General features: G+C 45.2%; 2 protein-coding genes across 5 annotated transcripts in view; one reads left to right on the top strand and one right to left on the bottom strand.

Annotated features, from left to right (window-relative positions):
- The window catches only part of LOC126539368 (required for excision 1-B domain-containing protein-like), a 53,734-nt gene extending 53,239 nt beyond the window's left edge, over positions 1-495 (bottom strand). The window contains exon 1 of the mRNA XM_055075528.1: positions 410-495. Coding sequence (XP_054931503.1) covers positions 410-412 — 3 coding nt within the window. The 5' untranslated portion in view covers positions 413-495. The remainder of the gene's footprint in view (positions 1-409) is intronic.
- Positions 496-539: 44 nt separating this feature from the next.
- LOC126539333 (phosphatidylinositol-glycan biosynthesis class W protein-like) lies at positions 540-10,640 on the top strand. Of its 4 annotated transcripts, none has more exons than XM_055075522.2 (8): positions 540-933; positions 1,042-1,230; positions 1,289-1,477; positions 2,439-2,669; positions 4,307-4,460; positions 6,425-6,663; positions 8,580-8,732; positions 10,240-10,360. In XM_055075522.2, exons 2-8 carry the CDS (start codon positions 1,067-1,069, stop codon positions 10,268-10,270), a joined length of 1,161 nt encoding a protein of 386 aa, XP_054931497.1. In that variant the 5' UTR covers positions 540-933; positions 1,042-1,066; the 3' UTR covers positions 10,271-10,360. The 4 variants fall into 4 exon arrangements, with proteins under 4 accessions (XP_054931497.1, XP_050042094.1, XP_050042096.1 ...); XM_050186137.3 differs by having other exon boundaries at positions 547-933; positions 8,580-8,721; positions 10,240-10,640; XM_055075521.1 differs by lacking the exon at positions 540-933 and having other exon boundaries at positions 1,155-1,235; positions 8,580-8,721; positions 10,240-10,640.
- The last annotated feature ends 11,709 nt before the right edge of the window (positions 10,641-22,349 follow it).

Here is a 22,349-nt window from a genome sequence, read left to right as displayed (position 1 = left end):
CAACCGAAACAAGTATCGCAGCCGGCATTCCCACTTGGAAAGTGCGCTCGCCCGGAATTTCGAGCGTGAAACCTCATAGCAACACAGTGCCGTTTCCGCGGATAGGATGAACAACGTCCTCATATGACATTAGCTGCACGGGACAGCTCTAGCGGGGACATTTAACGGCGTAAGACATGCCGCGACGTTCGGCGTCCACACAATAGAGCAGAGCGCTCTCGACAAGTCGCGGCGGTTCCAGGGCCATGCCGCCGCCGCTCGGCGAACTCGCCACATTCGGAAGGAACCCCGCGTCGACTGTGCCAAGCTCCATCACCAACGAAGAATGTCCATAATCAAAGACTGTTCCTAGACTCCGAAAACTACTACCTCGTATAAGTAGCAGGAAACCTGGCATTAACGAAATTACCATTTTCAAAGCCGGTGTTGCGTCCGTCAGCTGCTCCAATGCAACAGGTGCTGAGAAGGGGGGGACAGCTCAGGTTGCCAAGAGAGCTGTTTCAGAGCACAAAAATCACAAGATTGTAGCGAGCGCCGTCTTTAATAATTTCATTGTCATTATATTATATAACTGGATGCTTATGTACAATTTTAATAATAAAATAAGGCGTTATTATGTTTAATTACATCGCAGTTTACATTAAACACGGCACGCAGCACAAAACGAGGCCCGACCATGGCCCGACGACGCTGCCATAGATGACGCTGCAGTGGCTGCGGGGCTGCGGTGTCTGCTACTTTTGGCACTCTCTTGATCGAATCGCTGTAGTGGCGCTAATCTTGCAGTTGGTTTCGTCCTGTGGTCCGTCTATTTCATCTTCGCGGCACTGTGCACGCGAATTCTACTGCCTTGCGGTGACAAACAATGAAAATTCAAGAAAACCTACAGTACGTTGTTTGAACATGTCATAAGACGACTTCCTCCTTCTAGAGGTGAGTGATTCACTTTCACTTAGCCGATTGTTTGGTTATGCGTACTTTCGTGTACGACATGGGCTGGGGTGCGACTGGCGCAGCGGCTGTAAGCGCTCTCTCTTTCAGAGTCTTCGGGCACGAGTTAGGTACCATGGACAAATCAGAAAAGGCTGTTCATGAGGCGTTCGTAACGTCTAAAGATGGCTGTAATCCTTTGGAGCTTCTGCTTATTGGCGGTATATTAATGTACAGCACCGTTCTGCACTCAACGCTTGTGCAGTTGCCCGCCATCGAAACATTGAGGAAAAACATCTGGTAATGTTATCTCACCTTCAATGCTATGGCCTGTCTGATATTCCCTTTTTAATTACAGGTTTTCTGCAAGCCTTGCTATCTTTGTTCAGTGCGTCCCATTCATTTTGTCTTTCACTCTTCTTGCGGACTACTGGGCTTGCTTAGTGTTCACAGTCATCGCCCTAGCACTTGGAATACGGTTCGCACAACGCCTGTTTGACCAGTGGACCCCAACAAAAGAACAGGGAAAGAAGTTGACCAAAAATAGGTACACTTTAATGTTTTGTATGTCGTACTACGTACGTGATTACTCCAGTTTTAAAAGTACACGGTATCTCTGACTGAGTATGGCTACCATATTTTTTTTTTTTTTTAAATGGGAGCAATTACGCTCTGTGGAAGTGGATGACCAGCGGAGCTGTATATAAATAAAATAAAACAACACAAATATGTATATGTTTTAATGTTTATTTGTATTTACGTTTATCTCGTGACCACAGTAACTATGGCTTTATGGTCGCTATGGTAGACGGCCATGGGCTTTGTGACAACACTGGAGATGTTCTCAGCAAATGTTAGGTCTATGCACGACCGATGGCACATCGTGGAGACATCGGTCTTGGTGCAACATTGAAGGCCAAACATTTCCAAGAGAAACGCCAGGAACCACTTTCTGCCTGGACGAGACACATTGACATTAAAGTCGCCCACAATGACGATGGGATTAGGGTCCACCGGGAGGATCCACGTAAATGTATAGATAATAAAATCTTCGAGGGGACCCTCTTTGATGTTCCAGAATGAACGTATCTGGTGGCGACAATGATTCTGTCTCCAGTCTGTACGGCGCACGCGTCGGCACATTCCACAGCAAGGCTGTGGAATGAATGTATGTGCCGATGCCATCGGCACATTCCTACTAGCCTAGCACTAGCCCATCGTCGGTAAGGCATAGGGTGCAACGGCTGTGCTGTCATTGTTTGCGTAGATCACAATGCATCAAACCGTCATCCATAACCGGTTTTGGCACATCTGGCCTCAAACGCGCAGCTGGGACACATACGCTGATACGATTTTGCCTTATGCTTAAGCTGTTTTAGTTCTATAGATGCCGCCATCGTTTTTACCTATGCACATCATGAAATGCTGGAAACTAGCCTAAGACAGCTCCGCTGTAAAAGAAAGAAATATTACTAAAGCCACATTCCTGAAATTTTCATCTTTTTCAGAAGTATTGCCAAAGTGGCACCTCATGACTACCCTGGACTAACGTCGGGTCGTGCACAAGTAATTCTAATGACCATATTTGGAATTTTGGCTGTGGATTTTTCAACTGTGCCTCGGTACTTTGCCAAAACAGAGAAGACAGGTTTCAGTCCTATGGACCTAGGTGTTGGTGCCTTTGTCATAATTGTGGCCGTTAGTTCTCGAGAGGCCAAGAACAGACTTCCCACAGAGCGGTATGTAATTTCAGTTCTACATTGATGTACAATGATGTAATGCAATGCGTCGCAAAAAAAGTTTGTCATATTGGTTAGAACTGAAAAACGCTGGTGTCTTGATATAGTTCAGCCTCCTGAGGTTTTGATCATGGATGTGACAGAACACTATTAATGTGGCTTCCATGCATGTTATTTCGACAAAGCAACAACCTGTTTACATCTTCAAAAAGCATGCAGCAGGAACATGCAATAATTAATCGGCCGAATGTGTTGGATATAAGATACTTCTGCATCTGAAAGATACTAGTGGAATAAATCTTGTCAGCAAGGCCTTTCGAAAACCTTGCTAGTAATAACAGCACACTTCAGCAAAAGATTTTGCTGGGCAAACTCAGTACGACAGGCAAGTTGAAAGTAGGAGCAGGAGGATGGCAAAAAGCTGGCATACCACTTTTCAGATAAAAGAACTGAAATTCGGGCTAGTTTGGTTTTGATATTAATCTTCAAACAGCTTTTTCATCTCGGAAAACGACACAGATGACAAAGAAGCACACAATGAACAGTGCTGTCTGTGTGTTGTGCTTCTTTTGTCTTCTGTGTCAATTTTTGTGCTGAAAAAGCCTGTTGAAGATGAAGGAGAAATCTGTTAACAAACTTTTTTTTGCCTGCATTGACAAATGTCCTTTGGTTTCCTGGATATTCATGCACACTTGGAGGCCAATGCTGAGCTCAGCTTGAGGCAGCAGGCCTGACCATACTTTTATAGATGAACAAGTCTGCCCTTTTCAACATGGCAGATTTAGAGGCCTGGTTAGCCTTTTAACTAAAGCTGCTTCAATTACTGGCCAGGAAATCAGAAATTTTTCTGTTTAAATAAGGAATAGTTAGTTTTGTTGTTGTAAGAAAGGACTATGAACTATGTAACTGCAAGTTAGTGTACAGAAGGAAGTTGCCCATGATACCAGGCTTGTCACAAGTAAGCTTTTCACTCTATCACAATGTTAGTTATGTCTTGTTACTCTAGCAAAATGTCGGTTGTCTAGCAGATGTCAGGGAGCACTTGTCTAGTCTGAAAAGTCACCCTAGTATGCATTTGGCAATGCATTGCCAAGAACATGATTGCTCCCCTTGTCTTACTAGCACAGACATCTTGTACAGGCATAGAACTCAAACCGCTAGGGAAATCGTGGAAGCACACTGGATTGAAAAACAAAAAGAAAAATGCATCAGCCATCCTTCTGTTTCATTGTTAGATAAAGAAAATTTGCTTCTATCATCACATCTTTAACGCATTTTATTGTAAGTGGTTGTTTTATGCACCTTGCTGTTTTTAGTATGACCGGGTGGCTTTTGTCCACGTCTTTTTATCACAAGTGTTATATGTAATATTGACGTTGCTCTTTTGAATTGATCGCGCAGATCTGCGGGTATCATATGCGCTATAGGCGTGCTCTGTTGACTAGATCGCGCAGATCTGTTGGTATTGAAGCAGGTAGTTCTTCAAAAATAAAACCAGTTGTTAGAAAACGCTCGTCCTTGTGTTGCCCCTATTCTTCGTCCCTGTCTGTTTGCGCACAAAAAGTTTTAAGGTGAACATTAGGCTCAAATTTCTGTTTCAGTGCAGATAATCCCTACAGTTGTGAAATCTTTTGCAGCCTACAATATGTGTGGAAAGCGGCGCGTGGCAGTATAGCCCTTGTCATTTTGGGGATGCTACGTCTGTTGATGGTGACAGTCTTCAACTACCAAAACCCTGCCCATGAGTATGGTGTCCACTGGAACTTCTTTTTCACACTAGCATGCACTAGGGTAAGATATCCGGTCAGTCACGATTGTTCATGTGTAGTAGCATCAGAAAGCAGACATATGCACATGCAAGCTGGAATGAAACAGAAATGCGAGAAACAGGGTAAAACACTTTTTGTGGCGCTGTCTCACACATCATCAAATGTGGAAAGAGAAACATAGAACCAGCTTGTACTTCTGTGTTTGCAACTACATATGAGCCAGCTTTGGCTGCTGTCATGTTATGGATTGACTTCTGGGTCTTTCTTTATTTGGTGTATGAGCACTTATATTGCAGTATATCAATTTGTACTTAGCTGACGCTGAGAAATCTGACAGTGCATGTGCTGCAACAGTAAAGATGCCATTATATCAATGAACTAAGCAGCAGCTCCAACATAATTTAACTAGTAAGGCAAAACAAAAAATTCAGTGCCCTTCCACTCTGTGAAGAAGGATGACCAGCGAAGCTGTGAATGTTCTGCAAGTTGGCCAGGTATTGCACTATCTTTGGGATTGGCCCATGATGGAGAGTGCTTAAAGTCTGCTTCGCTTCTGCCTCAGGTCGGCCCAATATTTCACCATCTTTGGTATCGACCCGCGTATGAGGATTGCTTAATGGCTGCTTCACCTCTGCCGTGGGTCAGCCCAGCATTGCACTATCTTCAGGATCGGCCCACATGTGAAAATTGTTGGTCTATGTCCAGAGAAATGAGATCTGTCAGAACCTAGCCATAAACAGCTTCGCTGTGTTTGTCTATTCTTCGTCCATGTTTTTTAGTGCACACTGTGTGTAATAGTTATGAAGATGTACCGACTCGCCCAGCTAGCTACCATACTCACTGTAAAAAAGCAGAGTTTTACGAACAACAACAAAGTTAACGTACATATACTTTTGTCACTTACAGCCAATTTTCTGGTAAACTTTGTCTATAATGGCATTAATAGCTTGTGTTCATATTGCTGAGCCTATAAATAATATGCATGCATGAAACTGCGCATATTCATGTCGCAGAATCGTAAGGCCAACCCCACTTTTGGAATGTCTGTCCTTAAAATGTGCTCCAAAATACATTTTGGGGATGGATATGTCGAAAGCGGTGCTAGTGTTAGGATTTCGGCTAAGCAGACAACTTCAGTGCTGCTCTGCTTCAATTTCGCAATTTCAGCATGTCAAAGTGAATAAAGGAGTAGCATGGCATGGGGCAGAGGCACAGCTCTGAGTAAGGAGGCATCATGAGAGACTATGATGCAAGTGACACAATAAAAACATAGAGCAAAGGTGCGGCTGTGATATAAGTCAGAGAGCAAACATGTGACATGTTGTGTATGTATATGTAATTGCTATGTACCGCCACTTCTTGTTATGACAGCTGAGGCGCCAGCATGACCCTCGCTCGTTCGAGCCACTGACGCTCAAGTGGCTATATCTGGTAAACTTGACCGAGCCAGAGCCGCAGATACTGCAGTGGCTCAAACAACCAGGGCACCTGCAGCCAGCAAGCAATGCACTTCATGTATAGCTAAATAAAGCGTTTTCTAAAAGACATAACAATAATGCAAAAATTATTCTGCATACCTAAAGCATACACACACAGTCGCCCTCTGTGCAAGCCGAGGTCCCTGGATGAAGGGTCAGAACTGTCGCATTGCTTGACAGAGGCCGAGGAGTATGAGGTCTGTCGAGTACTAGTTGGCTGCAACCGTGCTCATGACTATAAGCAGAGAGACAGCACCTGGTGCGAAGCAGACTGAATAGTCACTGACTTGGGCTTGCAAATATTTCTGGGGGCTGCCTCTGGATTTGTTACCTTGATCGATGCTGTGTTTACATAGTGAACCTCACCATTGTTGCACCACCACTACTGTGATGTGCTGTGTTATGGTTGGGTCTGGGTCTTAGCATTATGAACAGTCACTGTTGGTCACTTCTTTGTGAGCCAATGGTACAATTTACAGCATAAACATGTAAGCTATGTAACCTGCAGATTTTAACATCAGTGGTGTATGCGACCGTGCCGATTCACTTGGACTGGGTGGTTGCTGTCATCATGGCCGGCATGTATGAAGCCTGCCTCCTGTCCACTCCACTGGCATTATTCCTGGACAATGATGACCGGTCAGGTTTCCTGGCAGCAAACAAGGAAGGCCTTGCCTCCATTGTTGGCTATGTGGCGCTGCACTTGGCTGCTGCAGCAACAGCAAGAACGCTTGGCTATAAGCCACGGTATGTGCCCGTGGGAACTACAGAAGAAGGCAGCGAGATGGCACTGTTGTTTCACAGTGCTGAGGGAGCATTAAAATGTGGTCGTAAATACTACAAGTTAGAGTCGAATGGCTGGACAGCCTCTTCCTGGTATACAGAAGACACAAAGTACACACTGTAAGCATTAATGCAGACATTAGTACAAAGGAAATAACATCAAGAGACCATTTGGCCTTCTTGGTTTTGCCTTTGCAATGATGCAATACCTTAGTAGAACTTGCTGTTGGGCTAGTTGGTAACTTGTCATATTGAAGTAATTAGGCACAGCTTTGCACTCACCCACACACGCATACACTGTGTGTGGGGGGCTGTTCATGAGTGTATGTGGGAATGCATAATTGTGCCTAATTACTTCAATGTGATGCCTACTTATCATTTCAGTTTCAGTTTATTTCTTTAATAAGGAGGACACATGCATGCTTACACAAGTATGCAGAAGGAGGTCCCAGAGCAGGTGGCTGAAAGGGGACCTCCTGTCAGAAAATATACACATTAGAAGAAATACACAGCATAAAACAGCAATACAGTAGTCGCTAGGTGGAAGATTATACAAAGTAAATGTAGTAAACTGCAAGGTAATATAAAGTTAATAGGTAGTCGTATAATTAAAACAGTAGTTAAAGGCATTCGCAACAGAACAAACCAAAAATACTTATAAAGGCTACAAACCAGAAAAAAAACTAAAGAAAAAGGAAAAACAGAAAGAAAATGAGCAGGAGTGAAGTAAATAGCTTATATATGTGGATTATTTTGGCTGTCTAGTAGAAAAGTGAATATCGTTTTCTTGAAGACACCTAATTTACATTAATAATGGTGAAATGATTGTGCTTTCTTGCATCAACAGCTTGCTTGCCAAATATGTGCAAGCAATGGGATGTTTGATGGATATGTAGGCAATAACTAGGGCTTCTGATTCTCCGGCATGTAATAAAAAAAATCACATGGACATTGTCATTTTTTTAGAGAGCTTTAACTTGAATTAACTTTTTTTTAGAATTTGCTTTGTTTGCCAATGCGCATTACAGCATGCTTCTCATGAACACCTGAAAGAAAGTAGTGCTTATCAAGAAAAAAAGATGTTTAAAAGTTCACTGTCAGAAGTGTATAATTGTGCATTGCTTTTGTGTGGTGGGCTTCTGATTACATCACTTATTTTGTGCTTTCATTAGAAGGAACTGTGCAGTACAAGGCACCCACACAAATCAATGGAAACAAACAGGATGAGCGCTGCTTTCAAGTAAATGTATCTATTCAAATACCTAATGATTGCATGCAGACATAATGGAGAGCAGGAAGGTGCATAAAAGGCATGAATGCACATATTGGAAATGGGTGAAATATTCCTGGCGTCGGGTAAAGCAACCCTAAAACAAATGTCACTTTTCACTTTGTATGGTATGTTTCGCTGCTAAGCCCGAAGGCATGGGAGCAAATCCCGGCCGTGGTGGTTGCATTTCGATGGGGGCAAAAAATGCAGTAACGCCTGTGCACCATGCATTGGGTGTGCGTTAAAAGAAATACAGATGGTCAAAATTAATCCGGAGTTCCCCATTACAGTGTGCCTCATAAATATATTGTAATATTAGCGCTTAAAACACCAGAATTTAATTTTATGTGGTACACCTCTACTGACCTGTGTGTTTATAGTTGTGCAGAGAAGTGCAGTGGGGGGAAATGTAAAATTAGATGACATTGTGTCCCTCGCTGGATGCCCCCTTTTGGGTCATAACTCACAACTAGCAAATTGTTACTCAGCATAATAAGGTCATGCTCAAACAATCACTAGAAAAATATTGCTTACGCATGGGATTCTTTTTATTGTAGTATTGAAGCTCATGTTAAGTACACAGCACTCTTTTTTTCTCTTTCCTTTGAAGGAACAATGCTCGTGACTGGATCATGACAGCGCTGCAGGCTGCTGGAGTGACTGCTGTTGCATTTGCAGCAACTTACATCATGCACACTACAGTGGATCCTGTTTCAAGGAGGCTTGCAAACCTGTCATACTGCCTCTGGATGGTGTGTACACAGTGAGCCTTTTTTGTTGGCAGTAGCACACAAGCAGGAAATACCTCGTGGATCTCCCTGTAATGTGCAAGAATAATTAGGGGAAATGGAGGGGTCTGAGTACTTAAAAATCACATAATTCACATAGATGCTGATGTAAAGCATAGCATAGAGAAAACAAACAAACGATAAGAATTTTTACTGTACAATAATTGTAGATGACTGAGGACCTTAACAGATAGAGTGTAAGAGTGTGGTCGAAGATTAATATGCAGAAAACAAAGATAATGATCAATAGCCTGGCAAGGGAACAAGAGTTCAGGATCACCAGTCAGCCTCTAGAGTCTGTGAAGGAAATGTTTACAGAGTTCATTTACTCACAGAGGACCCTGATCATGAGAAGAAAGCTTACAGAAGAATAAAAATGGGTTGGAACGCATAAGGGAGACATTATCAGATGCCGACAAGAAGCTTACCATTGTCATTAAAAAAGGTGCACAATCAATGTATTCTACCAGTGCTAACTAATGGGGCAGAAACTTGGAGACTGACAAAGAAGCTCGAGAACAAGTTAAGGGCCGTGCAAGGAGCATTGGAACGAAGAATGTAAGGCATAACATTAAGAGATTGGGAAGACAGCTGTGTGGATCAGAGAGAAAATGGGGATAGCCGATATTCTAATTGACATTAAGAGAATGAAATGGAGCTGGGCAGGTCATGTAATGCATAGGTTAGATAACCGGTGGACCATTAGACTTACAGAATGAGTGCCAAGAGAAGGGAAGTGCAGTCGAGGACAGCAGAAGACTAGGTGGGCTGATGAAATCAAGACATTCGCATGTGCTAGTAGGAATCTGTTGGTGCAGGACAGAGGAAATTGAGATCACAGGGGGAGGCCTTCATCCTGCAGTGGACATAAAATAGGCTGCTGCTGATGATGATGAATTGTAGATGAACTTTAGTGATTGCATGTGTTCACATTCTTAATAAAACGAAAGGAAATAATACTAGTCTAGAAAAGACAACCTGATGCCAGTAAAATGCAGTTGCAGTAGAAAAATGTGTCCCTATTCCCATGAAAGTTAGAGCTATTGCAAATTATCACTATGCAAGAAGTAACTGGCGTAATTAAGCAGTCTCATGAGACAAGTTTAAGTATGACATGTCAATGTGAAATGTAAATCTGAAAGGTAAAATCTGAAAGGTAAAAAAAATAATATTAAAGACAATAAATGTGCACGGCAATATGCTTTCTTGTGTATACGAGCATCATGCTGAATGCTTTGAGCTGTCACTGACTGTTTTTTAATGCCAGTAAATAAATAGCACTCAATGTAGTAATGAACAAAAATAGGAAAGAATAAAACTGTATTACGTTTCCTTCATGTCCAGCTTTACTGGTATGACAAGCATGCGCTGCTGCCTTGTCACGAGGCAGAGGACCTGAAATTATTTATGTGCCATTTGTAAGCAGTGTTTATGCTGCAGATGTGAACTTTAATTATACCTTCTTTTTTTTTTCTTCCGCAGTACTCGCTTGGAACATTTGCTGTTGCCCTGAGCGTCATGGTCACATTCCTTCGTATAGCTCTTCTGCCTCGCAATGCACACATAGACTACAATCTTTTTGCCGTGACCAACACTGACAACATGCACACTGATGTTGACATACTATGGAAAAGCATCAACTACAATGGAATGGCTGTATTTCTCCTTGCAAATATTCTGACTGGACTGGTGAATGTTTTCTTTCACCCAAGGACTGCCACTGATGGCATGTGTGTGGTTGCACTTGTCAGTTATATTTATGTAGTGTGCATGTTTGCTGTAATCTTGCATCACAACAAGATCAAGTTAAAGCTGCCATTCACATGACTTTGGCTTTTTTATGTCAGGCTTGTACAAATAAAGTAGCCAAGTGAGACTTGGAAGTGGCTTAGTCCTCTCCTTTCGTTTATACTGCACTGCATTAACTGAAGAGGTCACAATGTTTATGTCAGTTTTGTTTTACTCCCTTCCTCAAAACTGAAATTTGGAAAGGGAAAATATAGGTATATATTGTTGTGAGGCAGAGACAAGCACCAATGTTGTGTATGCAAGGCGAATGCTGAAGGCACCAGCTGGCACTAGAACATGGCGGCCGAAGCGCCCCAGCAACAACACTTCCTCGTCATTGTCTTTTGTCCATACATCCTGTTCTGCATCACGACACTATACCGCCGGTGTTGGAGCATTGAGCCGGTGCAAGTCATTATGGCCCGGCAAATGCACGCACGTAGGGCTTTAAACAGGAGACATAAACAACATCGGTTCTTGGCTGTACGAATGACGGACCTGGCTCTTCGGGAGCAATCTCGTGCGTCACATCCTAAAGCTGTCGCAGGGTTCGGTAGGGACCTGAATATTGCAACAGAAGTTTTTCCAATAGGCCCACACAACAAGATGGTAACCACAGGAGCACAAGGGAGCCAGGTAAATACTGCACATCCTTACGGCGCGTACCATAACAATATGTACTTCTGGGAAGCCTGGGAATCAGTGAGGGGAGCGTGGGCAATCTGATGGGCCTGTGTTGCCATAGAAATCTCATCGCGGGCATAAGCGGTGTGCGACTATGTGAGTTGTGGAAGTACAGTATCTAGGGGCGAAACGGGACCACGGCCAAACAGTAGATAAAATGATGAGGAACCTGCAGTGTCATGGCGGAACGAATTGTATGCGAAGGTGACATATGGCAGAGCGACGTCCCAGTCCTGGTGGTCTGGCGAAACATGCGTAGTTAGCATGCCGGTAGGCATTCTGTTCAATCGCTCTGTGAGACCCGTTAGTTTGTGGGTGGTAAGCAGTGGCTATCTGATGCTCAGTACAGCATAGGCAGAGGATATCATCAACGACCTTTGACAAGAAGTAACATCCGCCATGTGTGAGGAGCTGACGTGGAGCACCGTGGTGCACGATGACATTGTGTAACAGGAAATCCGCAACATCAATGGCACAACTTGTAGGCAGAGCTCCCATAATGGCGAAGCACGTGGCATAATCGGTTGCAACCCCAACCCATTTGTTCCCTTTAGGTTAGAAAGGGAAAAGGCAAAGTAGGTCGAGTCCAACGCGAAAGAAAGGCTCAGTGAAAATATTGATGGGTTGTAAAAGCCTAGCTGGAGCCATGGGAGTGGGCTTCCGGGATTGGCACAGGTCACAAGCAGTCGCATACCGGCGCACAGAGCAGTAGAGGTTGTGCCAGAAGAAACGGCGCTGGACGGACTCGGTCAAAGGTGCGAGTAACACCCAGATGCTCAGCGGTGGGTGCGTCGTAGCGTTGTTGAAGCATGGTGCATTGAAGGTGCCCTGGTACGGCCAGCAGTAGGTCAGCACCATCAGGGCAAAAGTTCCGTTTGTACAGGACTCCATCGGAAATACAGAAGAGGCGCAGGGAAGGATGAGGAGTTGGCGAGCTTAACTGATCTATGATGGTCCGCAGAAAGGGATCACGGTGCTGTTCATCGCTTATGTTGAGGAAGCCTGAGATGGACATAATGCTGGTATCGGATTCGAAGTCTGTAGCTTCCGGTGGGTCAACAGAGTGACGGTACAAGCAGTCGGCGTCCTGATGTAAACGGCCAGATTTGTACACTGCAGAGAAAGTGTACTCTTGCAAGTGCAAAGCCCAGTGCAAATTGGAAATATACCAGGAGAAAAAGTATATGGTTCAAATACTGGTGCAAGCAAAGATAAAAGGTGAAAGTGAACGTTAGTTGTCAAATATGTGAGCAAAAGAAGGCCACACCAAGAATATTTTGGAATCACATCAAATTATTAGGCAGGAAGTCAACAACAATACAACAACATATCCTAGACAAAGATGGAAACAGACTGGAAGGAGAAGCGGCAATAAATTACATCCAAAAAATAACAGCCGAATCTTTCCAAGGTAATGACGAGGTTGTATTTGAAGAAAAGAAGAGCATGAGAGAGACCCAGGTGGAAAAGGAGCTGGTGCTGACAAATTTCAACTGGAAGAAAGCCAAAGAGAAAATTCCTAAGCGGCACAGCCACAGGGCTAGACGAGGTTCCCGTTAGGCTGATTAATGAACAAGGACCAAAAAGTAGAAAGCTCTGGTGAAAGCAGTGGAAAAAACTTTAAAACATAGACGAATACCACACAGTTGGTGACAAAGTAGAATGAATTTAATTTATAAATGTAAGGGGCAGAAAGATAGAATTCACTTATATAGACCGTTGACCATTACATCGGTAATATACAGGCTAGCAATGCACGCAGTGAAATTAAAGCGGCAAGCATGTGCAGAGAATAATGGTATTTTGGGAGAGCTTCAGAATGGCTTCAGAATAGGTAGGCGTTTAGATGATAACTTATTTGTTCTTACTCAGTGTATTAAAATATCAAAAGTAGAAAGCAGACCATTATATGCGGCCTTTTTAGACATTGCAGGAGCCTATGACCAACGTAGACCGCAACATTTTGTGGGATATTCTGGAAGGGGAAGGCTTAGGTAACGAGTGTACACAGCTTTTGTGAGAGATTTACCTAGAAAATACCGTTTGCGTTGAATGGGAAGGAATGAGGAGCGAGGAGAAAGTTCATATCAACAAGGGACTGAGGCAGGGGTGCCCTTTATCCCCGCTGCTGTTTATGATGTACATGGTGAGGATGGAGAGGGCGCTAGAAGGAAGTAATATCGGGTTTAATCTCTCATACAAACAGGCGGGTACAGTAATAGAGCAGCAACTCCCAGGTTTATTTTATGCGGACGACATTGTGTTGCTAGCTAACAAGCAGAGTGAGTTGCAACGTCTGGCTGCGGTAAAATTAGGGAAATGATGGAGCATGTTTTATTAGAATATAAAGACATCTACCCAGCGGTCGATTTAGGCACCACTGGCCTCCTTGAAGCCCTTGGTTTCAGCGAGAGCAGGGGAAAAGTGAACATGTCCGCAACAGAGATTAGTAAGAGGCGATTGGAAGATTGGTGGAAGAAAAGTAGGGAAACGACAAAAAACAGAGACGTACAAAGGAAAGTTCGCAATAGGGGATCAGAAAATTTGGTTGTGGGAGTTCATAGTTTTTTTTTTCTTTTTATCTTCTTTTAACCTAGGTAGGACATTAGGCAGTATAATAGCCAGAGCTTGGTGGCGCAACCCACCACCCCATACCAAAGGGGGCGCTCATACCATATTCATCCATCCATCCATACCGCTTGAAGTGTTGAAGTGAGGGAAGCTCACAGTAAAATTTATTATGAAGAACGACTCAGGAAAATGGAAGAAAGTAAATGGGCTGGGAGATTGTTGAGGTGTCTGTACAGGAAAAACATTGATTCACAGTGAAGGAAAAGAACTACACTCTTAGGCAAAGTTACACCCTTTGGCTTGCCCCTTCTGCCACACAACAATAATCGGTATCTGCCTTGATGCGTTTCCTTTCTTTAACGCTGCGAGCCCGGTACTTTCCAGTAACGAACGGCACGCGCGTTATCAGCATAGAACAGTTTACACCCTTTGGAGCGTCCCTTCTGATAACGCACGTGCCGTTCGTTACTGGAAAGTTCCGCGCTCCCAGCGTTAAAGAAAGGAAACGCATCAAGGCAGATAACGATTATTGTTGTGTGGCAGAAGGGGCAAGCCAAAGGGTGTAACTTTGCCTAAGAGTGTAGGAAGCTTACTAGCAAGTATGCGGCCTGTAGGGTGGGCAACACAGCAACAAAGAATGTCAAGCGGAAAGTAAGAGAGGCTGAAATAATCTCATGGGTGGCAGCAATGGAAAAGAAACCTGCCATGAGTAACTATATACTTAAGAGCAAAAAACGAAATCGGGAAATAAACAATTTGTGACAACTCAAAGGGAAGCTCATTACTTTTCGAAGCGAGATTGGGATGCCTTAGAACATGCACCTACACTCTTAGGCAAAGTTACACCCTTTGGGGTGTATCTCTGCCACACAACAATAATCGTTATCTGCCTTGCTTGCGTTTCCTTTCTCGAAAACGCCATGCCCGCTACGTATACTTTCCTGTCGGGAATGCTATGTCATGCTGACAATGCGCATGCCGTTCGTTACTGGAAAGTACCGGGCTCGCCGCGTTAAGGAACGGAAATGCGGACAAGACATACAACGATTATTGTTGTGGCAAAAGGGTGTAATTTTTTAAAGAGTGTACACACTTTTAAGAAAAGTTTACACCCCTTGAGTCGTATCTACACTCTTAGGCAAAGTTACACCCTTTGACTTGCCCCTTCTGCCACACAACAATAATCGTTATCTGCCTTGATGCGTTTCCTTTCTTTAACGCTGCGAGCCCGGTACCTTCCGGTAACGAACGGCACGCGCGTTATCACTGTAGAACAATTTACACCCTTTGGAGTGCCCCTTCTGATAACGCGCGTGCCGTTCGTTACTGGAAAGTTCCGGGCTCGCAGCGTTCAGAAAGGGAACGCATCAAGGCAGATAACGATTATTGTTGTGTGGCAGAAGGGGCAAGCCAAAGGGTGTAACTTTGCCTAAGAGTGTAGCCACACAACAATAATTGTCATCTGTATTGCCCGCATTTCCTTTCTTTAACGCTGCGAGCCTGGTACTTCCCAGTAACGAACGGCATGCGCGTTATCAGCATAACATAGCATTCCCGACAGGAAAGTAGCGGGCGCGGCGTTTTCAAGAAAGGAAACGCAAGCGAGGCAGATGATTGTTGTGTGGCAGAGATACACCCCAAAGGGTGCAAACTTTTTAAAGTGTACACTCATAGAAAAATTTACACTCTTTGGGGCTTATCTTGTCTCACAACAATAATCGTCATCTGCCTTGCCCGCGTTTCCTTTCTTTAATAGAGACTTTTAGCTTGTACGCTATTCCGGTAAACGGGAGCGGTTTGGGCGGATTACCGTATGGTCGGGGCGTAAACGTGAGCGGTGAAGCCGCCTGGTGTTGTAGAGCTCAACCAGACAAACGCATAGCTAAAACTGCAGTAACTCACCAAATCCTGCTTCGCCACTCGTGCAAATTTTTGGCAGCGGCGTAATTGTGAACACGATCACGCCACTGTCGAAAATTTACGCCAGCAGCTAAGCAGAATATAGTAATTAGCTCTGTGTTTGTGTGGTTGAGCTTTGCGCCACCAGCTGGCGCCACCAATCTGGCCGCTCACGTTGAAGCCCCCGCTAAACCGGAAAACCGCCCGCGCTTGCCCGAATACCGGACACGCTAAAAGTCTCTAATGCTGCGAGCCCGGTACTTCCCAGTCACAAATGGCATGCGCGTCATCGGTGTGACGCAGCATTCTTAATTAACAGGTAAGTAGCGAGCGCCGAGTTTTCAAGAAAGGAAACGCAAGCAAGGGACAAATATTCACCCCAAAGGGTGCAACCGTTTTAAGAGTGTGTACACTCTAAAGAAAGTTTGCATCCTTTGGGGTGTATCTCTGCCACACAACAATAATCGTCATCTGCCTTTCTTGAAAACGCCGCGCCCGATAAATATGTATACTTTCCTGTCGGGAATTCTATGTCATGCTGATAACGCGCATGCCGTTCGTTACTCTAAGTAACACCCCCTAGGGGGCGCTGCGAGTGGATGGATGTTATGAGCGTCCCCTTTGGAACGGGGCGGTGGGTTGCGCCACCAAGCTCTTGCTACTATGCTGCCTAATATCCTACCTAGGTTAACCAATGAAAAAAGAAAAAAAAAAAATAGTGCTAAAAAGCGCCCTTTGTCCTGAACTGGGTAGTACTGAACATCTCCTGTGGCGTTGACAAACGCCTGCCCCGAGTCAAAAGGTATCAGGACCACGTACCAAGCTCAGTCGTCTGCTTCGGAAAGCACATCACTTTCGGTTTTGTTGTACCACGGCTTGCGGCGAATATCGGGCGCCGAAGATTTTTTTCAGGGGTGGCACGTGTACGTGTACGCCGTTTAAGAAATAAGCGGCGAAGATTTAGCGTGGTGTCAATCGCAAGTGAAACGAGTCGCGTACACGCTGCACGCTGCTAGATTCAGGCGCACAAACGCGAGGAAATGCTTGCTACAAATGAATTGACAGCATGCAGCGATAAGCAGACACATGTGTACGGAACTGCTTGAGGGCATGATTTTACGCACCGCGACGGCAGCGGTCTTTCGACATGCCGCGATGTACGAACTATATGTATACTCGAGCGCACGATCGTACGCGCCGCGACGGCAGCGGTCTTTCGACATGCCGCGAAACGGCATGTCGCAGCAACGTAGGTGCGAATAACGTAGTTCGCAATAACGTAGGTGCGAATCGCGCTGCAGCGCGAGCTCGTGCACTGCTCGCTTGATGTAGCTTTTAATGACAGCGCTCGAACATCGATGTGCTGCAAAAAAATATACTACCTTGCTGCGCTGCCTCAACGTGCTGGCTTGAGGTCAAGGATGAGCACATTTAGTTCTCTAACCTGTGCTGCTCGTAGTGGGGTAGTGAATTGACGCTGAATCAGCCCGACCATTTGTGGTCATATTGCACACCTCAGTCACTTCGCCACTTCGCACCAGTCAAATTATTAACGAATCGTGAATCACCAGCCATGCCTGCTGCTATGTCGGCCTGCCGTCGGGACTGTAGGTGCAAAAGACCGAATTATATAACGTAGATAATCAAGCAAGTTTCAAGACAGGCGAAGCAGTCAGCATGGCGCGCGAAGTTTCGCTTGCCCAGCTCGACGAACTGCCCAACGCTCCGCTTCGCAAGGCCTTGAAGGAAAACGGAAGAATCTGGTGTTGGGATTCAGGCCTTCTTGTTCATGGCAGCCCGCGACGCAGAAGTAACGACGGTGACGCTTTTTCGAGGCTGAGCTAGGTCTCTCCGGATCGGCGTCGCCGATCCCTTCTGCTAATTCCCTCATTACGTCTCACGGAGAGTTCGTTTTCGTTAGACTATAGGCTGCGGCTAGCTCGCAGCATGGTCGGCCTTGTCTGTGAGAAGTGACGACCCTTTCCGCCCTCGCAACAGGGCAGAAAAAAGTGCGATTCGACGCAAAACTCGGGCGAGAAATGCGCTTCGCCACAGATTACCCACGCCGGTACTACCCAGATGGATGGATGGATGGATGTTATGAGCGTCCCCTTTGGAACGGGGCGGTGGCTTGCGCCACCAAGCTCTTACTACTATGCTGCCTAATATCCTACCTATGTTCACCAATGAAAAAAAAAAAAAAAAAAAAAAAAAAGAACCCATTATGAACTACCACGTCCAAATTTTCTGATACCCTATTGCGAACTGTGCTTTTGTACGTCTCCGTCTTTTGTCGTTTCCCTACTTTTCTTCCACCAATCCTCCAATCGCCTCTTACTGATGTCTATTGCGGACCTGTTTGCTTTACCACTGCTCCCGCTGAACCCAAGGGCTTCAAGGAGGCCAGTGGTGCCTAAATCGACCGCTGGGTAGACGTCCTCACATTCTAATAAAATATGTTCCGTCGTTTCCCTAGCTTTACCGCAGCAAGCACATGTTTCTTCTTCATTCTTATATCTCGCTTTATAGGTGCGTGTTCTAAGGCATCCCGATCTCGCTTCGAAAAGTAATGAGCTTCCCTTTGAGTTATCATAAATGGTTTCTTTCCTAATTTCGTTTTTTCCCCTTAAGTAGTTACTCATGGCAGGTTTCTTTTCCATTGCCGCCACCCATGAGATTAATTCAGCCTCTCTGACTTTCCGCTTGACCTTCTTTGTTGCTGTGTTGCCCACCCCACAGGCCGCATACTTGCTGGTAAGCTTCCTAGTTCTTTTCCTCCACTGTGAATCAATGTTTTGCCTGTACAGATACCTGAACACTCTCCCAGCCCATTTACTTTCCTCCATATTCCTCAGCCGTTCTTCGTACTCAATTTTACTGCGGGCTTCCCTCACTTCAAAACTAGTCCAGCCCATATCCCCTTGCACAGCTTCATTTGTAGTCTTCCCGTGAGCGCCCAATGCGAGGCGACCCACTGACCTTTGGTTCCCGTCGAGTCCTGATTGTACCCCTGATTTAAAGCAAACAACCGCATTTCCAAAAGTAAGTCCTGGAACCATTACCCCTTTCCACATACCTCGGAGGACCTCGTACCTATTGTATCCCCATAGCGCTCTGTGCTTCATTATGGCTGCATTTCTCTTCCCCTTGACTGTTATGGTTTTTTCCTGTGTTTCCATATATCCGTTGCCTTCGTTTATCCATATACCAAGGTATTTATATTCTGTTACCCGAGGTATTTCTTGGCCCTGTATCTCCACTGTCTGTTCACTGTTTTCATTGAATACAATAACACCTGATTTTCTAACACTAAATTTCAAACCTAACTTGTTGCCTTCCTGTCCACAGATATTAGCCAGACGTTGCAAATCACTTTGCTTGTTTGCGAGCAACACAATGTCGTCCGCATAAAATAAACCTGGGAGTTGCTGCTCTATTACTGTACCTGCCTGTTTGTATGAGAGATTAAACCCGATATTACTTCCTTCTAGCGCCCTCTCCATCCTCACTATGTACATCATAAACAGCAGCGGGGATAAAGGGCACCCCTGCCTCAGTCCCTTGTTGATATGAACTTTCTCCGCGCTCCTCATCCCTTCCCATTCAACGCAAACAGTATTTTCTAGGTAAATCTCTCTCAAGAGCTGTATACAATCGTTACCTAAGCCTTCCCCTTCCAGAATATCCCACAAAATGCTGCGGTCTACGTTGTCGTATGCTCCTGTAATGTCCAAAAAGGCTACATACAACGGTCTGCTTTCTGCTTTTGATATTTCAATACACTGAGTAAGAACAAACAAGTTATCATCCAAACGCCTACCTATTCTAAAGCCATTCTGAAGCTCTCCCAAAATGCCATTATTTTCTGCCCATGCTTGAAGCTTTAATTTCACTGCCTGCATTGCTAGCCTGTATATTACCGATGTAATGGTCAACGGTCTATACGAGTGAATTCTGTCTTTCTCCCCCTTACCTTTATAAATTAAATTCATTCTACTTTGTCGCCAACTGTCTGGTATTCGTCTATCTTTTAAAGTTTTTTCAACTGCTTTCACGAGAGCTTCCTTACTTTTTGGTCCCAGTTCATTTATCAGCCTAACGGGAACCTCGTCTAGCCCTGTGGCTGTGCGCTTAGGAATTTTCTCTTCCGCTTTCTTCCAGTTTAAATTTGTAAGCACTAGCTCCTTTCCCCCTTGGGTCTCTTTCATGCTCTTTTTTTCTTCAAATACAACCTTGTCCTTGCCTTGGAAAGATTCGGCTGTTACTTTTTGGATGTAATTTATTGCTGCTTCTCCTTCCAGTCTGTTTTCATCTTCGTCTAGGATATGTTGTTGTATTGTTGTTGCCTTCCTGCCTAATAATTTTATGTGATTCCAAAATATTCTAGGTGCAGCCTTCTTTTTCTCACGTATTTCTGACAACCAACGTTCACTTTCACCTTTTAATTTTGCTTGCACCAGTATTTGAACCATGAACTTTTTCTCCCGGTATATTTCCCATTTACTGGTTACTTCATCCTGTGGCAACTGCGCCTTCTTTGCCTGCCTGTGCTCTCGAGATGCTTTCTGTCGTTCGGCGATGGCTTCTCGTATCTCCTTGTTCCACCAGCTTTTCGGTTTCTTTTTTCCTTTCCAATGAACATGTTGTTTCTCTTTCCGTATTTCTGTCGTTACTACACTTAGAAGCTCACCATATTCCCACCCCTTACTTGGCAACTTGCCAATTTCTTCCTCCACTCTAGTGACTATATTTGCTATTTGTTCAGCGTTCAAATTTGGACTGGCCATTTTGCTTTCGTTGCTCTCTTTCCCAACTACATATCCCATTTTCAAAATGATGCGTTTATGGTCACTCCCTATGCTGCTAAACCCTTCCTCATCGATGACCATTTCTCTCAACTTATCATGAATTCCTTCTGTCATCAGACAGTAATCAATGGTCGATTGCCGGTTTCCCACTTCCCACGTGATCTGTCCTTCACACTTAGGCCCTGTATTCACGATCACGAGATTATGTTGCTCGCAAAGGTCTAGCATTGACTTCCCGTTATTGTCGGTATAGCCGTCTAAATCCTGTATGTGGGCATTCATGTCACCTAATAGGACTATCTCAGCACCATTCCCGAAACCCCTGATATCAGCGCTTATGCATTCCACTAACTCTTTATTCTTCTCTGTGCAATTTATTCCGGTCCACAAATACGTAACTCCAAGCCAAGTTTCTTTCCCACTCATTGTACCTGATAACCAAAGATGCTCTTGACATTGTGAATTTACTCTTTTCCATTTGGCTCCCTGATGGATGAGCATTCCGACTCCCCCTCCCTTTCTTTCCGACTTAGTTCTGTTGCACCCTTCCCATACATAATTCCCAATAACTGGCGGCTCTTCTGAGTCTCTAAGGTGCGTTTCTGTAACCGCATACACCCCTATTTGTTCTCTATGTAACTGCTCCTCAATCTCTGCCCACTTTTCCTTTCTTCTGCCGCCCTGCATGTTTATGTAGCCTATTGCATGGCGAGCTCTTGTTCTTGTTTTCCTCCTTTTCCTGTTATCGACGGCGATGCTCTTCTGATGTTCCCCTAGGGGACCTTCTTTATTACTACCTACTCTGACCTCCTGAGCGCCCGCGGGCCCCCTAAAAAAGCAACAGCGCGACCCCCAAGTCGCCAGCCCACTTCTCGTGCTAGCCTGTAATTGAAGTGGATCCCATCTCGTTTAAAACCACCACAACTTCTCACTTCCCTGTTTACCTCGACAACTTCGAATCCTTTCTCTCGGCTCATTTTCCATATTGCCTCATTGGCAGCCATTACGGCTCTTTGTACATGACTGTCACGCACAGGCACCTCCGGCACCGTGCACACCACGATCTGCACCTGAGGGGATAGCTCGCGCAAGTCGTCCACCCCCTTCGCCAAGCGCTGGGCTAGTCCTGGCCCTTTCCTGTTCAGGACGTCATTTAGCCCACCTGCTACTACGACAAGGTTGCGCACGTGGGCATTTTCCGTGAGCTTTTCTTTTGCTCGCTCCATGACAGAACCCAGTGTCTGCCCTGGAAATGTCCCTACCGCCACTCTTTTGTCGCCTTTCACCCTCTCCACAATTGCTTTTGAGCACCCAGCCATGTTTGAGTCGCCAGCGATAATCACTCTTTCATTCTCTCCTACCTCTCCCTGCTTACCGGCTTCCTGTGGCTGCAGCGTCGCCTCACTCGGGGCGTGTTGCGCTGCTTCGCTATAGCTACGCCGATTCACCGGCGGCGAGCTGGCGACCGCTTGCTTTGGCTCCCTGCCTTCCACTTTGCCCTCGCTTTGGTGTCCTGACCCGACATTGTCCGCTGCCCGAGTCTCAAGAGCGTCGAGCCGCCTTTGCAGTTCGGCGCTCCGTTCTTTCGCCTCCCCAAGCTCGGCCACAGTCCTCACCAACTGCGCGGCCTGGGCCGCCTCCACCTTGACGAAATTTTCAACCTTCGCCTCCAGTGCTACCCGCTTCTCCTGCTCCTCCCTCAGGTTTGCCTTAAGCTCTTCAAACTTAGCCGCCCAATTCCTTTCCAGTTTTTGGACGGCTTCCCTGACGCCCTCGCACGACCTGCACGTGAAGCTAGACCCCACCGCGTCTGCTAAATTCTGGAATTTAGTCTCGTCGAGG

The sequence above is a fragment of the Dermacentor andersoni genome, chromosome 11, assembly GCF_023375885.2.
Source record: "Dermacentor andersoni chromosome 11, qqDerAnde1_hic_scaffold, whole genome shotgun sequence".
NCBI classification, from domain to species: Eukaryota; Metazoa; Arthropoda; class Arachnida; order Ixodida; family Ixodidae; genus Dermacentor; species Dermacentor andersoni.
This window is presented reverse-complemented; position numbering and strand designations above follow the sequence as displayed.

Bases quoted from the DNA above. Each gene is read 5' to 3' on its own strand.
- LOC126539333 (XM_050186137.3), top strand. From the start codon at position 1,067: ATGGACAAATCAGAAAAGGCTGTTCATGAGGCGTTCGTAACGTCTAAA. The intron at 4,461-6,424 runs GTAAGATATCCG...TGTAACCTGCAG, and splicing joins TCACACTAGCATGCACTAGG to ATTTTAACATCAGTGGTGTA. The intron at 8,722-10,239 runs GTGTGTACACAG...TTTCTTCCGCAG, and splicing joins TGTCATACTGCCTCTGGATG to TACTCGCTTGGAACATTTGC.